Here is a 22,608-nt window from a genome sequence, read left to right as displayed (position 1 = left end):
TCTGAGATGAGGAGACCAGTACTTCATGCAGTATTTCAGATGAGGCCTGACCATGAATTTATATGATGACATGTTTTTCTCATATTTACTATTCCTTTTCTTAATGTTCAAAGTGCAATACATAATATTTTTTTTAAAAGAGATGTGCTTGATAAACTTTTTAAAAAACATCCTCATCAAGCATATCAGGAATCCAAAATTGAGCAAGAACCTGGTAAGATTGAGGTTCAAGTGAATATTCTTACTCCAGTATGAAAATGAAGGTCCAATAAACTGGAAAGTGGTGATAACATCAGACCTAGGACATTTGAAGACATAGGACTCCACAAAAAACCACTGGGGCCTATTTGACCCAGAAGCAGAACGGGAGATAATGGATGTTAACCTTAGTAGTGAGGTGTGACAAACAGGGTCCATCCACCCCATCAGAAGAATGGGGGATCTGAACCCCAAAGAATAAGCAATCAAATTAAGAGCATCAAGTAAGGTCTTTTATGAAAGCTAGTGACATGCTGGTCATGAATATTGTGTGATTTATGTGTAGGTATTTGTACAAAGAGTTATGTGTGTGTGTTGGAAATATGTTCTTAAGATAAAATATCTTGGAACATATATCCTAAGATATTTTACCTTAAGAACATATCATACAAGAACTGGATGATCTTGAAAACTGGAGTAACGGAAATGGGATGAAATTTAATAGTGCAAAGTGCAAGGTCATTCACTTAGAGACTAACAACAAGAATTTGTTTTGCTATAAACTGGGGACTTATCAATTGAAAGCAACAAGGAGGAGAAAGACCTGAGTGTATTGGCTGATCACAGGATGACTATGAGCTGCCGATGTGGCTATGAAAAAGAATAATGCAATCCTAAAATGCATCAGGTGGGATATTTCCAGTAGAGATAGGGAAGTGTTAGTACCATTATACAAGGAACTGGTGAAAACTCATCTGGAATACTCTGTGCAGTTTTGGTCTCCCATGTTTCTATAAATACATCAAAAGTATAAATACCAGGGAGTAGGAGGAGTTATTTAAGTTAAGCATCAACGTTGACAAAAGAACAAATGGATATAAACTGGCCATCAACACATTCAGGCTTGAGATTAGATGAAGGTTTCTAACCATCAGAGGGAAGTTCTGGAACAGCCTTCCAAGACGAGCAGTGGGGGGCAAAAAACCTAACTGACTTCAAGACTGAGCTTTATATGTTTATGATGGGGATGGTATGACGAGACTGCCTACAATGGTATATATTAGAGGAAATATGTTGAAAGTGTATAAATGAAACAATCTGCCTTTTCAATTCCTCCTCACGTGAGTTTTTCCATGCCCCTAATCATTCTCAATGCACTTCTCAGAACTCATTTTAATTCTGCAACATTCATCTGAGATGAGGAGACCAGTACTTCATGCAGTATTTCAGATGAGGCCTGACCATGAATTTATATGACGACATGTTTTTCTCATATTTACTATTCCTTTTCTTAATGTTCAAAGTGCAATAGATAATTTTTTTTTTTAAAGAGAGGTGCTTGATCGACTTTTTAAAAAACATCCTCATCAAGCACAGTATATAGCCGATCTGCGACTTCTAGTAACAAATATCCCCAATGGCCAATCATGGGATGCTAGATGGGAAGGGCTCTGAGTTACTACAGAGAATTCTTTCTGGGAGTCTTGCCAAAATGCTCAGGATCCAACTGACTGCCATATTTGAGGTCAGGAAGGGATTTTCCCCCCAGGTCAGACTGGTAGAGACACTGGGTTGTTGGTTTTTTTGCCCTACTCTGTCGCATGGGGCATAGGTCACTTGCAAGTTTAAACTAATATAAAGGCTGGATTCTCAGTAACTTAAATCATGATTTGTAGACTTCAGTAACTCACACAGAGGTTATGAGTCTTACTAAAGGAGTGGGTGGGTGGCCTGCAACATACAGGCGATCAGACTAGATGATCATTTTAAAGAATCCTTATTGAGGTTGCAGGAACAAACCATCCCGATGTGTAGAAAGAATAGTAAATATGGCAAGCGACCAGCTTGGCTTAACAGTGAAATTCTTGCTGATCTTAAGCACAAAAAGGAAGCTTAAGAAGTGGAAGATTGGACAAATGACCAGGGAGGAGTATAAAAATATTGCTCAGGCATGCAGGAGTGAAATCAGGAAGGCCAAATCACACTTGGAGTTGCAGCTAGCAAGAGATGTTAAGAGTAACAAGAAGGGTTTCTTCAGGTCTGTTAGCAACAAGAAGAAAGTCAAGGAAAGTGTGGGCCCCTTACTGAATGAGGGAGGCAGCCTAGAGACAGAGGATGTGGAAAAAGCTAATGTACTCAATGCTTTTTTTGCCTCTGTCTTCACGAACAAGGTCAGCTCCCAAACTACTGCACTGGGCAGCACAGCATGGGGAGGAGGTGACCAGCCCTCTGTGGAGAAAGAAGTGGTTCAGGACTATTTAGAAAAGCTGGACAAGCATAAGTCCATGGGGCTGGATGCGCTGCATCCGAGGGTGCGAAACGAGTTGGCAAAAGTGATTGCAGAGCCATTGGTCATTATCTTTGAAAACTCATAGAGATTGGGGGAGGTCCCGGATGACTGGAAAAAGACTAATGAAGTGCCCATCTTTAAAAAAGGGAAGGAGGAGGATCCGGGGAACTACAGGCCAGTCAGCCTCACCTCAGTCCATGAAAACTTGCTAACGTTAAGTTTTAGTCGCAAGACATTGCATTCTGTTTTGTTTGTAACTATACCTGTCTTTTATTCTTGCTAGTATCACTTAAATCTCTGTTCCTTGTTAATAAACTTTTTCTTAGTTTGTAAATTCTCTCAGTGCTGTTATATTGAAGTAAGTGTGAGTCTTCAGAAAACCTAACAGGCTGATGTGTACATTATCTCTTTGGAGGCAGCAAACTTAATTTCTGTTGGTGAGATTGGACACTGCAAGGAGACTTCTCTGGGGAACTGGGGTTCACCGATTATCTTCAAGGAAAGATTCAGACTAGGAGAGCCTTATGGAGTTTGCTGGCAAGGCAGTCAATGCTAGTATGTCAGAGAGCTGACACACAGCTTAACAGCAGCAAAGTTCTCACTTACTGAGGCAGTGGGGTAACACAGTGGCTTACACTTCTCGGTGTCCTAAGCAGAACATCACATAAGACCTAGAGGGGACTTCTTCCCCTTGCATAACAGATAATGCCAGATTAAGGCCTAAGTGAGACATTTGCCATTGTATCAACTCTTACTTATAACAGCAGATAAAAATATTAAACAAAAATGTGATTTTTAAGCTGTTATATCTCTTTAAAACACTCTTTAAAAGCAAACTTTAAAAAAAATAACCAAATTGGAAGTTTTAGCTCCAAAGGAACTATTTATATAAAAAGTGACCTATTTAACAGTACCCACTTTTCAAAGCATTTGTTGGTAAAGCCACTTGGGAAATATCTTTAGTCTACCCCAGTCATGAAAGTCTTAGATGTGGAAAAAAATGGAATAATCAAATCTACAGCAAAATCACAAGAAACAAGAAAATCTTGTTCTTTGAAGAGGGGGGGGGGGAATTATATTGTCATGTCATGATTACTTGTTAAAACTAAACATGTGACAGAGGGGACATATTAGTTGCCTAGGCTTAAGGTTTGAAACACCTACATGCTCTGAAACCTTGGAGGTTCAAATCCCTTAAGTGTTGACACAGACCTTCAGCCTATCCAGGTAAACAGAGAATAAAACTGCAGGATGCTCAGTGTACTGGTCTTTTGGATAAGAACTTGAAAATCCAGCTATCATCTCCCCATTGTGGATATCAGAAGATCCCACAACACTTTTTGTAGGGCTTACCCAGATGCACTTGGCCAGTTTCCCCTACTTCCACTGTTGTGCATTGTGCTCGTGGCCTGCCACTATCCAACAGGTTTCAGTGTTGTACGTGTCTGGTTTGTTAAAAGCTTTTGGATCCTTCGTAATGAAAGACGCTATTGTATTATTTACTCAGAAGTCTGACAGTCTTTCCAACTGTGCAGAAAAAAATAAACTAAAAATCAAGAAGGTGAGGATGGAATACTCCTTGACTCATACATGCACTAGCCTCCTAAATTGGGCATCAAAGCAAAAGGCTTTCAGCTATTAAAACTATAAAATTATCTCCCTCAACACTCTTATCTGTATAAGAAATGGAAAACAAAAGAGCAGTGCCAGTCACACAATTTCTCTATACACAGTGTGCAAAATTAACATATTTCAGCCCAGGATCACAATCAACATTAACAAACTCAAAAAAACCTTCCTACTGAATTTGTGAAGCTACCCAGCCTCTCCACACACAGTATTTAGATGTAAGTGGAGTTAGAAAACAAGAATATGGCCATGGTCACCAGCAAAGCTCACTTTTTTTAATTTGTAGAAGTCTGTTTTATGTCTGATTATATTGTACTCTGAAAGTAAAAGATGAGTAGACTTGATTTTGGTTCAAATGAAAAACTGTTTCCCACCTCTAAGTATTTTCTTAAAAAGCCAATAAATATTTAGTCTAACAAAATCTCAAACATTTACATGTGTCATACACAACTGAGATTCATCACTCAATATGTTATGCAAAGGAACCTTTTTAGAGAAACAGGTTATTTTTATAGTAGGGGGAGTATCTGATTTTTACCTTGCCTCATCAGCATTAACTGATGTTCATGTCTAGCTGCTTCCATTTCTGCCTCTAGTTTCTCTTTGGCTTCTCTAATATTCCTGTCAACCTGTTCTCGCTGCTGCTTTTCCATCTCATCAAGAGCCTTCCATCGGGAAGCATACTCAAATTCAAATGTTCCAGGTTGAGCAAAACGTGGAGGCTGCTCTCTTTCCCTAATAAAAATGTACACAGTTAAAATGTACAGAAATATGTATTTATAACCAGCTACAGTAGCAAAATATATTCCTAATCAAACATTCCGGTTTAATTTCTAACTTTAAATCAAGTAGCCAATTTCTGTAATTATAAAATATTAGCTCATTTTCAGAACTCAGTCCCAAAACTTTATGGTAGGACTCTGCAGTAAGATGAGAGTGCATGACCAGAGAAATAGTCCAAATCAAGCCCCCTTTAAATTTATTCCTTTTTAAGGAAGACTTGTTTTGCATTATATTGAAAATTTCTGATGCTTTAGCTGAAGACTATGCAACTAAACTAATAATTATTAGGCTGCTAAGAAAGTGACTTATAAACATGATTTTTTTAACACCAATGTTTGAAAAAGTGTCAAGGCTTGCTGTATTAAAATATTACTCAAAGACTTAAAAACTAAAGCCCATCAAAATTTTAGTTCACAGTATCCTTTTCGAATGCTTGTGCTATTGTAATAATTCATTAAAGAGCAATGAACCAAAATATTTATCTCATACATTATTTTAAAAATAAATCGTTCTATTTTTGCTTGTCATCTGAGTAAGCAATTTGGCTCCAGCAATCAGGATTTCTTGGGGACAGTCTCAAATTTCAACACTAAAAGTTCTAAATTAAAAGAACTTTGGTTTCTCCTGACACTCAAGACTCTCAGTTTACTTTATTGCACCGATCACTGCGGTATTTGAAGCCCTGATCCTGCAGGGACTTATTCACAGAGTCAATGGGACTGCTCAGAGTAAAAATAAACATGGGCACAAATCTTTTCAGGATCAGGGACCGAGTGCCTATTATCTGAGTTTGCACTTCGTAATCAGGAAAGCCTAACATCTAATCTCAGAAAGTTTAACAATTATATGTATATTTAAAAACAAAAACAAAAAACTGCTTATTATACAAACAGCACTCTCCCATCCTCACTCCACACATCATCAAGATAAAATTTAATAAACTTTTGTTCACCAAGCTAAACTAATAATGTTTAATGAAATCTGAATCTAAATCCAACTTACTTATGATACTGTTGTGTTTTTTGCATTAATTTCTCTGGTAGCCCATCTTCATCATCAAATTGTTCCATAGGTTCTACAACAACAGGTCGAGGTGTTCTGAAAGAAATATTGAAGGTTGTGTGTGTTAATATTTTTGTTCATTAATTAAACCAAGGAAATCTACATTGAAACAAGTTACATTTTGTAATATTGTTGGAAAGCGTTCTAAAAAATGACTTCTTAGGGTCTGTTAGCTACAACTCCTTAATGTTTAATGAAATTTTTAAAAAAAGCATTGTCCGAAGGAATACAATAAATTTGTCTTACACATAAGCCAACTATTTTATCTAGAAAACACTACTACCCTTCTCCTGATGGAAAAATAAATGGAGCAACTTAAAGAATGTATAAAAGACTAAAAATAACTGTTTACAGGCGACTTTAAACTCTTTAGTGCAGGAACCATGTTTTTATTATGCATTTGTACAAATGTAGCAAAATGGGTCTGGGTCCACGAGAGGGGCTCCTAGAAGCTATCACAATACAAATAAACAACAGCAGCTTTGTTCAAATTTACAAGAAATACAGAGATGCTTTTGAAAGTTACCTGTACAATTAAAAACAGAATTGATAAGTACGGTGGAGTCGCATCATACGCACATTTAACTTACGTGAATTCAACTATACGCGCGCAATGAGCGTGAGATGGGAGACGTGAATCTGCTGTTCCCTCAGTTGGTCTCAGTTCCTGCGTGCCTCTCATAGTGTGAGCATTTTGCCGCATTGAGTGTGATTCTAATGTTTAAAGATACGTATTTTTCATACAACATGATCCCGAAACGCAAGCCAACTACTTCATCTGGTGCTCAACCGAAGAAACAGTGATCTGTTCCAACGCTGGAGGAAAAACTGGCTGTGTTGGACTTATTGAGAGATGGTATGTCGGTCTCCAACGTGGCGCGTAAATATGGCCGCAATGAATCTAGCATCCATGCCATCAAGATTCAAGAGAGAAATTCGTCAAGCCGTGGCATCAAGTGCTCCAATAACTGCTACGGTGACGAGCCAGGTGCCTGATAAGACAAGACTGAAAAGGCATTAAACTTATGGCTGGAAGACATGAACCATAAACATGTGCCTATCGATGGCAACACGTTGCAAGAAAAGGCTTTTAGCTTCTACTATTCAACCTCCCGCCGAAGAGGGACAGCCTTCTGATGAGCAGGAATTCAAAGCCAGCCAAGGTTGGCATAACAGTTTTAGGAACCGCTTCAACCTCAAAAACGTGCAGACTACTGGTGAAGCTGCATCTGCTGATGAAGAGGTAGCAAAAGCCTATCCCAAACAATTAAAGAAAATCATAGAAGAAAAGGGCTATCTTCTGGAACAAGTTTTTAATGCTGACGAGACTGGGCTCTTATGGAAAAAAATGCCCAACAGTACTTACATTTCGAAATCAGAAAGACAAGCCCCTAGCTTCAAAGCAGCTAAAGACTGTGTGACTGTGTTGTTTTGTAGCAATGCAGCTTGGCATTTAATAAAGCCGAGCTTGCTCTACAGGGCTGCAAATCCCCATGCCCTAAAAGGCAAGAACAAAAATCTCCTGCCTGTGTTCTGGCAATCAAATAAAAAGGCTTGGGTATTATTTCTGGATTGGTTCCACAAGTGTTTCATTCCGGAGGTCAAGTGGTACCTTGAAGAGAAAGGACTTGACTTTAAAGTGCTGCTGATCGTAGACCATGCTCCTGGCCACCAAGGCACTCCAGTTTGCGCATAATGACGTTAAAGTTGTCTTTCTCCCCCCCCCAATACCACCTCCATCCTCTCGACCAAGGCGTGATTCGCTGTTTCAAGGCCACGTACACGAGGCTTACATTCTCATGGATACGTAACGCTATGGATGCTGATCACTCATGTGATGGAGTGTTGGAAGTCCTTCAACATTGCCGATTGCATCACTTATATTAAACAGGAAATGGATGCAATCAAGCCTGAAACAGTCAATGCACGTTGGTGAAACCTATGGAAAGAATGTGTGAATATTTTAAAGGGTTTCCCGACCATTGACAAAGAAGTGAAACGCATTGTTCAGGTGGCCAGGTAACTGGGTGGTGCTGGCTTCATCAACATCCTCCAGGAAGAAATTGAAGAATTAATTGAGAACCAGAGAGAAACATTTCAGAGTAGCAGCCGTGTTAGTCTGTATCCGCAAAAAGAACAGGAGTACTGGTGGCACCTTAGAGACTAACAAATTTATTAGAGCATAAGCTTTCGTGGGCTACTGCCCACTTCTTCAGATGCATATAGAGTGGAACATATATTGAGGAGATATATACACACACATACAGAGAGCATGAACAGGTGGGAGTTGTCTTACCAACTCTAAGAGGCCAATTAAGTAAGAGAAAAAATTTTTTTGAAGTGATAATCAAGCTAGACCAGTACAGACAGTTTGATAAGAAGTGTGAGAATACTTACAAGGGGAGATAGATTCAATGTTTGTAATGGCTCAGCCATTCCCAGTCCTTATTCAATCCTGAGTTGATTGTATCTAGTTTGCATATCAATTCCAGCTCAGCGGTCTCTCGTTGGAGTCGGTTTTTGAAGTTTTTCTGTTGTAAGATAGCCACCCGCAGGTCTGTCATTGAATGGCCAGACAGGTTAAAGTGTTCTCCCACTGGTTTTTGAGTATTATGATTCCTGATGTCAGATTTGTGTCCATTAATTCTTTTGCGTAGAGACTGTCCGGTTTGGCCAATGTACATGGCAGAGGGGCATTGCTGGCACATGATGGCATATATCACATTGGTAGATGTGCAGGTGAACAAGCCCCTGATGGTATGGCTGATGTGATTAGGTCCTATGAGGATGTCACTTGAATAGATATGTGGATAGAGTTAGCATCGGGCTTTGTTACAAGGATAGGTTCCTGGGTCAGTGTTTTTGTTCAGTGATGTGTGGTTGCTGGTGAGTATTTGCTTTAGGTTGGGGGGTTGTCTGTAAGCGAGGACAGATCTGTCTCCCAAGATCTGTGAGAGTAAAGGATCATCTTTCAGGATAGGTTGTAGATCTCTGATGATGCGCTGGAGAGGTTTTAGTTGGGGGCTGAAGGTGACAGCTAGTGGCGTTCTGTTATTTTCTTTGTTCTTTCCTTAGCTCTCGTCCCCTAACGTCCCTACTCTACTTGTGCTACATTGATGACATCTTCATCATCTGGACCCATGGAAAAGAAGCCCTTGAGGAATTCCACCATTATTTCAATAAATTTCCATCCCACCATCAACCTCAGCCTAGATCAATCCACACAGGCGGTCCATTTCCTGGACACTACTGTGCTAATAAGCGATGGTCACATAAATACCACCCTATACCGGAAACCTACTGACCGCTACACTTACCTACATGCCTCCACCTTCCATCCAGGACACACCACACGATCCATTGTCTACAGCCAAGCTCTAAGATATAACCACATTTGCTCCAATCCCTCAGATAGAGACAAGCACCTACAAGATCTCTATCAAGCATTCTTAAAACTACAATACCCACCTGCTGAAGTGAAAAAACAGATTGACAGAGCCAGAAGAGTACCCAGAAGTCACCTCCTACAAGACAGGCCCAACAAAGAAAATAACAGACCACCACTAGCTGTCACCTTCAGCCCCCAACTAAAACCTCTCCAGCGCATCATCAGAGATCTGGACACAAATCTGACATCAGGAATCATAATACTCAAAAACCAGTGGGAGAACACTTTAACCTGTCTGGCCATTCAATGACAGACCTGCGGGTGGCTATCTTACAACAGAAAAACTTCAAAAACCGACTCCAACGAGAGACCGCTGAGCTGGAATTGATATGCAAACTAGATACAATCAACTCAGGATTGAATAAGGACTGGGAATGGCTGAGCCATTACAAACATTGAATCTATCTCCCCTTGTAAGTATTCTCACACTTCTTATCAAACTGTCTGTACTGGTCTAGCTTGATTATCACTTCAAAAAAAAAAAAAATTCTTACTTAATTGGCCTCTTAGAGTTGGTAAGACAACTCCCACCTGTTCATGCTCTCTGTATGTGTGTGTATATATCTCCTCAATATATGTTCCACTCTATATGCATCCGAAGAAGTGGGCAGTAGCCCACGAAAGCTTATGCTCTAACAAATTTGTTAGTCTCTAAGGCGCCACAAGTACTCCTGTTTTTTTAGAGAGAAACATTGACAAACAAAGACTTAGAGGAACTGATAAAATCGCCTACAGAAGACAAAGATGATGACGATGAATAGGAAGAGCCAGCAAGTTGGAATCTTCATAAATTTGCTGAAGTGTTCCAAGCAGCGAAACACTTGAATGATTTAATTTCTGAATAAGATCCCTCTATGGAACGAAGCCTCAAAATCACACGAAGTATCACAGACAATTTGAGACAGTATCAAGAAATGTTTGAGCAGCTCAAGATACAACAGCAACAGTTGCCGATCACCAGGTTTTTCAAGAAAAAACAACCAGCAACAGATGAGCCTGGCCCATTGTCTCCTGGATTGACATCAAGCCCTGACAACCTCTCCAATAGTGTCATTGTCGTCGTAGACTAGGAAGAATATCCAGGATGAATGGTGAGTGGTTAGGTTTACTGTTTTCCTTTTTTATTCTTTCATTCTCCATCTCTCTCATGTAATTAAAAATACAGTACTGTAAAATTATATTATATACTGTGCACATTATACATATTACTGTACAGGGTTATATACTGTACATAAAACCAAGTATACTGTACTTTATGGGCAATTTAAAGGATTTTCAAGGGCAATTTTGACTATGTGATTTTCACCTTACGTGCTGACTTTAGAACCCACGTAAGATGCGACTCCACTGTAGACAGAGTTCCCATTACAATTAGAAAATAATTTCAGCATAACTGACTTTTTAAATGTCCTGTTCCGTAAAGTGCCATATTCTTAGAAATCAACATCTTCCCTTCATGAGCTATACCTCAATAGCATGCACACCAGAGTATCAAACACAAACAAGCAACACATTATAGAGACTTTCTTTTGTGGGAAAGCCAATTCCATTCAGGGCCGCCCGGGCACGGGGTGGGGGGGGGGGGGAGCAAGTGGGACAATTTGCCCCAGGCACCGCAGGGGCCCCCACGAGAATACAGCATTGCAACTTTATTTTTATGAAAGGGGCCCCCGAAATTGCTTTGCCCCAGGCCCCCTGAATCCTCTGGGCAGCCCTGATTCCATTACTTTCCCAACATCGTCAGTTCTATACTTTTTAATATTGTTATTTTACATACAGTAGAGAGGCTTCAAATAATGAAAAAAACTTACAGGACTGCACAATACTATTCAAAGTGATATGATGGTATAGCCATTACAACATAGCATATGCTCATGTTCAACTTATGAAGAGAATCAAATGTTAATGGAAGAAAGAACTCATTTAATTAAAAAAGAAATTAAACCATGAGTTCCTGATTCTGTCACCCTTACTCAAACTGAGTAGTACCTATTGATTTCAATGGAAATAGTCACAGAGCAAGATATCAACACTAGGGTGGCAGAATCTGGCCCTCAATGGTCTGAAAAGCTCCCTCGATCCCTGATTATTAAGGGCATTCAACATATAACACAAGAGTTTTTCAATACAATTGCATAAACCAATCAGGATGGGTACAAAATGTGAAAAATCTCATCCCATTATATAGATCTTCACAAAGAACCCCAAAAGCTACATAGAGTGTAACAAATTGTTTCCTTGTATGATTGTTTTCTGGAATACTAAAACTGGTAATGTAAAATTCTGGTGGCCACACTATTCTTTCCATGGCGCTTCTTCTTTCCCTATCCTACATCTTTGTAGCACAGCAGTTTGCACAAAAGTATATTTACAAAACAGTTGCATAATGATTCCATTATCAGTTACATCCTGTAATGAGTGCCATATATAATGTGCCTGCAACACAATGCAGCAGCCACAACGGGGACCTACTAAATATGCCTGTAATTTAGTCCATTAGGGAATATTTCAGATTTTTAATTCAGGCCAAAATCATGTGTTTTTATTCACTCAAACACTATGACACTCACCCAAATGAGAAAAGTTACAGATAATCACACAATACATTTTTCCTAAGCAGTTGCAATTTCAACCATACTCAGCAAAGCAGCATGAAACTGCTGCTAGCAAATGCATGTAGGTGAGCAGGCACAACAACACTGATAGTCCTCTGCCATTATGGCAAAGTGTGAAAAGGCGGAATTACAAAAGTATGAAGGAAGAGTTTAAAAAAAGGTGATAAGGTGCTATCAATAACAGCAAGACCTGAAAAATTTACCTGCCCACAGTTAGTAGAAAGCAACACAGTTGCAAACATAACCTTCAAAATATGAACAGATGCAGGGTCATGTTCCTCCTAAGCCCTAAGTCTGCAAATAGAAAACTCCAATGCTTCTGCTTATGGTTTTGCCAAGATACCGCAAAGTAAAAACCAACTAGAGTCTTGTCAGTTTTCACTACTGTTACTGGAAACTTCATGGTCAGGAGTGAAACCAAAAAGAATCCAATTACCTTTGGAGAATTCTGAATAGCTATGGAGAAAGTAAAAGTTACTGGCAAATAATTAAAGAATCTACAAAAAAAATAATACCACCTACCCATGAAAATATTGTATTTACATATAATCAAATAAATCTTATGGCTGTAGATATAATTCATAACTAGCTTGTTTTCACAGAAAAATTCTTGAGCAAAGTAAGATGTTTGGTGTGAATACTCAAAACGACTTTCCAGCTGACATCTATTTCACAACAAATCTGGTCCCAGTTCTGAGAAAACAATAAAAGGTATGGCCAGGCTTGTGGTTGCAGTTTTCTATACATTATAAAAACACTCACCCACGAATCTGACCAGAAAAAAAAAAAAAAAAAAACGTTAACTTACGTTGTTAGTAAGAATGCCCCATCACTGCATCTCTCTAGAGCCTTCCTTGCCGGAGGTTTTGCTGCAAACTCTACAAAACCTTTTCCTGTAGCTCTGCCACGGTCATCTACAACAACAACAGCCCTCTCCACTGGACCAAATTGAGAAAAAGCTTGTTCCAGAAGCTCATTGGAAACCACAGGTGAAAGATTCTTGACTGTTAAGGCAGCTCCATGTGTAGCAAATCGAATACGAAGTGGTCTACTCTTCAAAATAGTACCATCAAGTTCTGTCTTTGCTATTTCAGCCAGTGTTCTAGATTCCTTTCCAAGAGGGAAAAAAAAAACATTTTATATGCATACATTCTATACTTTCCTCAAGGATACTGAGTCAATTTATTACTTTTCAGCTATTTTACCATTACTTAAAACATTTTTTTTAAATTATGAGCATATTAAAATTAGGGGGCGATTGGTCAACATTCAAAGTACCCTCTTCCTAAAGCAAGAATATTTCAGATTCCATTTGTTCAATGATTTCAGCAATCTGCATTTGTTTTTCCATACAATTTGTTCTAATAATATGTCATAAGAACATAAGAATGGCCGTACTGGGTCAGACCAAAGGTCCATATAGCCCAGTATCCTGTCTACCAACAGTGGCCAATGCCAGGTGCCCCAGAGGGAGTAAACCCAACAGGCAACGATCAAGTGATCTCTCTCCTGCCATCCATCTCCACCCTCTGACAAACAGAGGCTAGGGACACCATTCCTTACCCATCCTGGCTAATAGCCATCAACGGACCCAATCTCCATGAATCCATCCAATTCTCTTTTAAACGCTGTTATAGTCCTAGCCTTCACAACTTCCTCAGGCAAGGAGTTCCACAAATTGACTGTGCACTGCGTGAAGAAGAACTTCCTTTTATTTGTTTTAAACCTGCTGCCCGTTAATTTCATTTGGTGGCCACTAGTTCTTGTATTATGGGAGGGAGTAAGTAACCTTTCCTTATCTACTTTCTCCACATCACTCATGATTTTATATACCTCTATCATATCCCCCCTTATTCTCCTCTTTTCCAAGCTGAAAAGTCCTAGTCTCTTTAATCTCTCCTCATATGGGACCCGTTCCAAACCCCTAATCATTTTAGTTGCCCCTCTCTGAACTTTTTCTAATGCCAGTATATCTTTTTTGAGATGAGGAGACCACATCTGTACGCAGTATTCAAGATGGGGGCGTACCATGGATTTATACAAGGGCAATAAGATACTTTTCATCTTATTTTCTATCCCCTTTTTAATGATTCCTAACATCCTGTTAGCTTTTTTGACTGCCGCTGCATATTGCGTGGACGTCTTCAGAGAACTATCCACGATGACTCCAAGATCTTTTTCCTGATTCATTGTAGCTAAATTAGCCCCCATCATATTGTATATATAGTTGGGGCTATTTTTTCCAATGTGCATTACTTTACATTCATCCACAGTAAATTTCATTTGCCATTTTGTTGCCCAATCACTTAGTTTTGTGAGATCTTTTTGAAGTTCTTCACAGTCTGCTTTGGTCTTAACTATCTTGAGCAGTTTAGTATCATCTGCAAACTTTGCCACCTCACTTTTTACCCCTTTCTCCAGATCATTTATGAATAAGTTGAATAGGACTGGTCCTAGGACTGACCCTTCGGGGACACCACTTGTTACCCCTCTCCATTCTGAGAATTTACCATTTATTCCTACCCTTTGTTTCCTGTCTTTTAACCGGTTCTCAATCCATGAAAGAACCCTTCCCTCTTATCCCATAACAACTTAATTTACCTAAGAGCCTTTGGTGAGGGACCTTGTCAAAGGCTTTCTGGAAATTAACTATCCCCCTTGTCCACATGTTTGTTGACCCCTTCAAAGAACTCTAATAGATTAGTAAGACACGATTTCCCTTTACAGAAACCATGTTGACTTTTGCCCAACAATTTATGTTCTTCTATGTGTCTGACAATTTTATTCTTTACTATTGTTTCAACTAATTTGCCCGGTACTAATGTGAGACTTACCGGTCTGCAATTGCTGGGATCACCTCTACAGCCTTTTTTAAATACACCTCTACCCCGATATAACGCTGTCCTTGGGAGCCAAAAAAGCTTACTGCGTTATAGGTGAAACCGTGTTATATCGAACTTGCTTTGATCCGCTGAAGCACGCAGCCCCACCCCCCGGAGCGCTGCTTTACCGCGTTATATCCAAATTCGTGTTATATTGGGTCGAGTTATATTGGGGTAGAGGTGTATTGGCGTTACATTAACTATCTTCCAGTCATTGGGTACAGAAGCCAATTTAAAAGACAAGTTACAAACCATAGTTAATAGTTCTGCAACTTCACATTTGAGTTCTTTCAGAACTCTTGGGTGAATGCCATCTGGTCCCGATGACTTAGAATAAAACATCAGGGTTGGAAGCGGCCTCAGGAGGTCATTTAGTCCAACGCCCTGCTCAAAGCAGGACCAATCCCCAGACAGCTTTTTACCCCAGTTCCCTAAGTGGCCCCCTCAAGGATTGAAGTCACAACCCTGGGTTTAGCAGGACAATGCTCAAACCACTTGTTACTGTTAAGTTTATTAATTAATTCCAAAATCTCCTCTAGTGACACCTCAATCTGTGACAATTCCGCCGATGTCATACTTTAAATTCATGAGTTTTGCTTGCATGTGTTAGAGGATGATTCCCCTAACACATTCCTACTGCAGAAAAGTATGCTACTCTTTATATGACAGCCAAAGAGAGTTCAGAACTTTCACACAACTTTTTTTCCATAGGGATATATATATTATTTTTATTTCTGCATCTGTGGTGGTGGGGGGGGGGGGGTGTTCCCTCATTCACTCTGACAGAATTTTTTAAATTTATAGGGATTTTTTTTTGTTACCATTCTTTTTATCCACTATCACTTTTGATTGAACTGATAGCTGAAATAAAGTAAAATACAAGCTACATCCTAGAAGCAAAGAGTTTTGTTTTCTCTAGGGATTTTCATTATGCCTGTTGTATTTATTACTCTTCACTTGTTTTTGTGTCTTTTGCATCTATCTAACCCAAGTGTCAGTCTTCCCTGATGTTGCCCTCCCATTCTTATCCTGGAGTTTTTCCTTTAACTTCTTTCACCTATACCCCAAGTTATTGTACTAAAGGAATCATTCCTCAAACCAAGGAAAGTGGGATACAGCTTTCTCCACAACCTCTGCAAAATTGTTCAGTTGGCCAAAAAGGCTGCAAAAAAGAGTGACATGAGATGCTCCATTTCTTAATCCTCTCAGCTACTACTAGCAAAGGGGCTGTATTCTTTCCCCGTTATATAGTCAAGAAAAAAAGCCTACGTATAGCAACATTTTTAAAAAATACAAGTGTTTAGACATTAGAAAAATCAATGGCAAAGTTACAATTTAAAACAAATCTAAAATACTGTAAATTATGGAAACTGACAATTTAAGTACCCCAAAAAATCTTAACTCTGCCTTTCTATGTCCACCACCCTGTGCACTCTCTATTTACAGCCGATTTGGCTATGAAAAGCATCTCAGCATAGCAAGCAGACTAACATGTTAAAACCTATGGCCAATAACCTAGTTTTGACTGCCTCAATTTTTTCATGAGATACCAGAAACCAGATCCTCAGAAATGATGAGCACATATCATCCAAAAACCAGGCAGGCCCCTTTAAGGTTTCTTAAAGTGGAGACCATTAAGTGGGGCATGCAAAAACACTGGTACACCTCTACCCGGATATAACACTGTCCTTGGGAGCCAAAAAAAAAATCTTACCGCGTTACAGGTGAAACCGCATTATATCAAACTTGCTTTGATCTGCCGGAGTGCGCAAGCCCCCCCCCCCAAGTGCAGTTTTACTGCGTTATATCTGAATTCATGTTATATCGGGCCGCGTTATATCAGGATAGAGGTGTACTCGCAACTTTTGAAAATATAGGCCCTTCTTTTCAAAAGGATCTCAAGGAAACAGCAATTGTATCTAACAACAATATATTTCACTAAAATGCAAATGCTATAACTCCGTATATCTCAGTATACCTCTGAAATTGATGTTCATGCTTTCATGAATGAAAGCCTACAGCAAATAATCCTACCGGGCTCAGACTGTGCATATTTGGCTTTCAAAGAACTAAAGTACAAAAGGAGGGGAGAAGTATCCAGAGTCTCCCCCTTAAAGTATAATAAAACGTTAATTCATGCTACATCATAAACAGGAATAATCCAATTAGTCACACAAAGAAATTTCTGGAAATAATGCAATGCGAGGATGGGCCAACCATCTCAACCCAACTAAACATGCTTTCTTACTCAAAGAAGCATTTTCCATTTTCTATTACTGAAAATTAGAAGGTCAGTATCAGGTTATCTGTGTAGAACATGGGTAGGCAACCTATGGCACGCATGTCGAAGGTGGCACAAGAGCCGATTTTCAGTGGCACTCACACTGTCCGGGTCCTGGCCACCGGTCCAGGGAGTGCTGCATTTTTAATTTCATTTTAAATGAAGATTCTTAAACATTTTTAAAACCTTATTTACTTTACATACAACAATAGTCTAGTTATATATTATAGACTTATAGAAAGAGACCTTCTAAAAACGTCAAAAGGTATTACTGGCACGCGAAACCTGAAATTAGAGTGAATAAATGAAGACTCGGCACACCACTTCTGAAAGGTTGCCAACCCCTGGTGTAGAAGAAGTGGGACTGGTGGGTGGGACATGAAGGCAGCTGGACATGCAGGTGGACAGGCAGCAGTGTGCACTACTGGGGCTAGAAATGGGGGCGATAAGGCAGGTGGCAATCCGTGTATGGAAGCGGGACTATGACAAGGTATGGAAGAAAGAACTGTACCAGGCGGAGGAGCAGAAGAAGAGAAGCAATAAGGTTGGTGGCAGTGACACTAGCACTGATCACACCGACAAGGGAAAGGAGACGAGGCTGCAGAGAAACATCTGTCCCACTCCGCCCCCAACAGGCACACAGAGGCGGGGGAGAGGGGGGACGGACACGACACAAGCACTGTCCCTCTCCCCCACACACACATCGTGTCAGGGGGGTGTAGTTTAGGCGACTGTAGGGGCGAGGTCCGTCCCAGTCTCCCCCCCACACACAATGCCTGTGCGGGATGCAAACACCGAGACGAGACCTGTCCCACTGACCCCCACACGGTGCCTGTACCGGAGCGGGGAGGCCTGTCCGACTCCCTCGCAGACACGTACGGGGAAAGAGGCCCTTACCAGGCGGATGAAGCCGAAGCCGCGGTCGCGGTTGATGAAGACCTCGCTGGGCTCCCCGTAGCGCTCGAAGAGGCGCTTGAAGTCCTCCTCGGTGATGTCGGTGGGCAGGTTCCCCACGAAGAGACGGCAGCGCTGCGTGTAGCTCTTTTCGCCGGGCTTGAGGAAGCTCTTGATGTCGATGGTGAACCCGACCTCCTGCTCCTCGTCGCCAGCCTCTTTGACCTGCGCCAGCGCCATGGCCCCTACCTCGTTGTCCGCCTCCAGGCCCCGCAGCCCCTTCAGGCCGCCGCCCCCCACCATGCCGAGCGGGGCCGCCGGGGAGCTGTTTTCGATCCGCACTTGTTTCAAGTTCCGGCTGTTCGCTGCCATGCTTCGTCTTCCCTCTGTCTCTCTCGCGCTCTCAGGGGGTCACGGAGCCGCACTTAGCCGCCGCAGCTACCGACCGGACCACCAGCGAGCGAATTCAAAATGGCGGCGGCGCCAACCCCAACGAGTTAACGTCTCTAAGGAAAGCCCCTCCCTCCAGCTGTCCAGCCGTTGCGCCTGCGCAGTGACTCCCACCGGCGGGAGGAAGGGGGCGTGGGGAGCGTACGAGCCAAGCGCGTGGAAGCTGGGACTAGTCGGGGACTGTGTGGGCTGGAGCGCGCGCGCCGTGGCGTACTCCAATGGGGTGGGGGCAGGTTTGCTTGTGTCCCGGAATGCCCCGTTCGCTGTGCTGGGACGTTCATCCCATGGCGCTTTTCAGAAGAGCAGGGGGTTGCCCTTTTAAATCCTGCCGCACCCTTCTTGGCAGCCACCCTCTGTCGAAACGGCTGTGGTTTAGTGGATCTCTACAGAGAGTGAAGCAGTTTTGGGTCCTTCGTCGTAAAGCTACGCTATATCTAAAGGCCTGAAAAAGTCTGAGGTTTCATTATAGTAGTCACTGCCCTAAAGTGCTTACTCGCTTAGACCATAATCCTGCAAACACACGTGCAGAACATTACTAGCAGTACCCCCCTAATTTGCATGTGTATATTTGGAGGATCGGGCCCTTGAAATAAACAAAATTCAAAACAAACAAGCGAGGTAGGGAATAAAGGGGATGCATGACTGCTACTTAAGCATGTTTTCACACAAGCAGTTTATTTGTTCTTAATTTTGAGACAAGGTTCTGCTGCACTAGATAGAGATCTGTGCTGTATTCCCAATTTGTATAACCTGTCACTTTGTGATCAGTAATAAGGATTGTGAAAGGCACAGAATTAACAACACCGGTTAGTAAAACAGGTGAGTCTAGATTAGAATCTGTGGTTGCCTAGGGCTAGGTCTTAGTACATTATATATTCTCCTGGACCTAGACCAAAATGTATAGGGATAGGGAAAAGCTGCAGCAGGTTGAAGAGGATAATGACCATCATCATGCATTTTTGTCTGTCCCATCTGAAGGTTCGGCTCTGAGTGGAAAATGCTGAAGTACCAGGGAGCTGCATGTGCCATGCTAATGGCATGTTATGGGATTTTGGTGTATTTCCGAAAATAGCATGTGCTGTGTCAGACAAAGACAGGCAGTGGCAATTGTCAAAACCTTTAACTTGGAAAAATCTGAATGGATTTGCATGAGGCCAATAAAGAGCCCTTCCCAGAACTATCTCCCTGCCAAAGTTCAAAGTAAAACTGCAAATAATGGAGTGTTAGAACTCTTTTGAAAAAGTTGCAATAATTTTTCATTGTAGACAATGTTATGGGTCACTTCAAATGAAACCTCAGCTATTCAGAGAGGATTACAAGAGAATATCATTACAGTGCCATCTGGTGACTAAATCCAGGATTGTCTCAAGAATTTTAATCAAATCAAGTGGAAAGAAAAATGGGAAACCTAGAATAAATTGTCTATCCTTTGTGGTCTTAGAGAAATAAGATGGCGAGAACTTCTAATTTAAAATGTATTAGTGGGCTTCCTTTCTCTGTTCAATTCACTACTAAGTATAATTATACAATGTAAGGCTGCTGGGTCTAAATGGAGAGAGTAATCTTCTAAACATACCACATTTACAAGATGCTTAATCAAATCTAACCAAACGTAGTTAGTACAACATTTATTTGCAGGCCATGTCATTAGAATCTGGAAAAAGTGAGGGGAAAAGCCAATGTCTCTGAATATATCTTCCCTTTTACTCCTATGGGTAATGCTGATCTTAGTCAAGGAAACAAAGGCTGCCAGAAATTTGATTGTCAGACTCACCAGTTTGAGCTTGAGGAAAGCATCCTTGAGGAAAGCATTCTAAAGGAGTAACTTTGAAAGCTGTATCCCTCACAAACATTGCTAGGTCACAGAATATATGTCTGGCAATATTTTCCAACTAAAGTACTTTGCCTGTACTCCAGCTTACAAGAAAGATATACTCAGACTCCCAACTAAAATAGAAAGCAGTGTACTAATCCTTCCACTGTGTAATGCAGCAACATCTGAAATATAATATGCCCTCAGCTATTTCTTACCAGTCACTTAAACTGTGTTCAAAAATAGGAGATGGACTTGGGCAGGCAGTTTACCCAAACAAACAAATAAGTGATCTGGAAGTTTTTGTGCAGCTGTAGCCCAGTCAAGCAGGGAAATGTGTGGTACAATCAGAAATGTAGGGCTGGAAGGACCTTGAGAGGTCATCTAGTCCACCCCCCTGCTGAGGGAGGATCAAATATACCTAGGCCATCTTTGACATGTTTGTCTAACCTGTTCTTAAAAACCTCCAATGACTGGGATTCCACAAATCACCCTTGGAAGCCTATTCCAGTACTTAACTATCCTTATAGTTAGAATTTTTTTCCTAATATGTAACTTAAATCACCCTTCCTGCACATTAAGCCCGTTACTTCTTGTCCTGCCTTCAATGGACATAGAGAACAATTGCTCACCATCCTTTTTATAACAGTTCTTAATATATTTGAAGACTGTTATCAGATCCCCCCTCTTAATCTTCTTTTCTCAAGACTAAACATGCCCAGTTTTTTTAACCCTTCCTCATACGTCATGTTTTCTAAACCTGTTATCATTTTTGTTGCTCTCCTCTTGGCTCTCTCTAATTTCTCCACATCTTTCCTAAAGTGTGGTGTCAAAACTGGACACAGTATTCCAGCTGAGGCTTCACCAGTGCTGAGCAGAGTGGGACAATTACTTACCATGTCTTACATACAACAATCCTGTTAATATACCCCACAATTATATAAGTCTGTTTCACAACTGCATCACATTGTTGGCTCATATTCAATTTGTGTTCCACAACCACCTCCAGATCCTTTTCAGCAGTACCACTGCCTAGCCCCTTATTCCCCATTTTGTATTTGTGCATTTGATTTTTCCTTTGTAAATGAAGTACTTTGCACTTGTCTTTTCTGAATTGCATCTTGTTGATTTTAGATCAATTCTCCAATTTGTCAAGGTCATTTTGAATTCTAATCCTGTCCTCCAAAGTGCTTGCAACCTCACCAGCCTGGAATCATTCACAAATCTTATAAGCATACTCTCTACTTCTTTATCCAAGTCATGAATGAAAATTGAATATTACTAGACCCAGGACAGACCCCGCGGGCCGCAGGGATGTGTTGGCCGCCACTTCCCACAGCTCCCATTGGCTGGGAACGGCAAACCGTGGCCACTGGGAGCTGCGGGGGGCCATTCTTGCCGCAAAATGTCTCGCGGCCCACAATCAGCTTACCTTGATGGGCTGCAGGTTGCCCCCACTGCTCTAAATGCTTGCAAACTAATTGTTGAATAATTTGGTCCAGTATTTTTCCAAGTATTGAAGTTAGACTGACTGGTTTATAATTCCCCTGATCCTCTTTGTTACCCTTTGAAAGATAGGTATTATGTTTGCCCTTCTTCAGTCCACTAGGATCTCACCCGTGCTCCAAGTTCTCATAGATAATTACTAATGGTTCAGAGATTGCTTTACCTAGTTCCTTAAATACCCTAGGGTGAATTTTGTCAACCCCTGCCAACTTGAATACATCTAACTTATGTAAATTTTCATTAACCTGTTCTTTCTGTCGTGTTAGTATTAATTGTGTTAAGCACCTGATCATAATTAACTTTTTTAGTGAAGACTGAAGCAAAATAGGTATGTCAGAATACTCACTGTAATGTATTAACCCCTTCCAGATTAAATGCAACCAAAAGCAGTTATTTTCCTGTACCTATTTGCCTCTGATATCCAGTCTTCTGGAGCAGAAGAGGAGAAAATCTCTGAGACCTTGATTTCTCAGCTAGTGGCCACAGCAGTTGCTGAGAAACAAAGGATGGTTAATGTAGAAAAAAGGATCCCTCTCTGGGGCACTTAGTATAGGTATGGCCCTACCAAATTCATGTCATGAAAAATGTGTCACGGACCGTGATATCTGGTCTCCCACCGTGAAATCTGGTCTTTTGTGTGCTTTTACTCTATACTATACAGATTTCACAGGGGAGACCAATGTTTCTCAAATTGAGGGTTTTGACCCAAAAGGGAGTTGCAAGGGGGTTGCATAGTTATTTTAGGGGGGCTGCAGTA

At 40.9% G+C, this 22,608-nt stretch overlaps 1 protein-coding gene across 4 annotated transcripts in view; it reads right to left on the bottom strand.

Annotated features, from left to right (window-relative positions):
• PSPC1 (paraspeckle component 1) overlaps positions 1-18,613 on the bottom strand; it is a 93,623-nt gene extending 75,010 nt beyond the window's left edge. For 3 of the 4 annotated variants that reach the window (XR_010597837.1, XR_010597835.1, XM_005308893.5), the window contains exons 1-4: positions 18,086-18,594; positions 12,834-13,135; positions 5,903-5,998; positions 4,656-4,852 (exon numbers count right to left, since the gene is read on the bottom strand). Coding sequence is in view for 2 of the 4 variants with exons in the window: in XM_005308893.5 (XP_005308950.1) it covers positions 4,656-4,852; positions 5,903-5,998; positions 12,834-13,135; positions 18,086-18,454 (964 nt within the window). In the remaining 2 variants the exon portion in view is untranslated. Of the gene's footprint in view, positions 1-4,655; positions 4,853-5,902; positions 5,999-12,833; positions 13,136-18,085 lie in introns of all 4 variants that reach the window. The other variant, XM_005308892.5, reaches the window with a different exon arrangement.
• Between the last annotated feature and the right edge of the window lie 3,995 nt (positions 18,614-22,608).

Source organism: Chrysemys picta, chromosome 1 (genome assembly GCF_011386835.1).
Source record: "Chrysemys picta bellii isolate R12L10 chromosome 1, ASM1138683v2, whole genome shotgun sequence".
In the NCBI taxonomy this organism is placed as follows: Eukaryota; Metazoa; Chordata; order Testudines; family Emydidae; genus Chrysemys; species Chrysemys picta.
The sequence above is the reverse complement of the archived record's forward strand: the minus strand, read 5'-3'. Positions and strand labels throughout refer to the sequence as shown.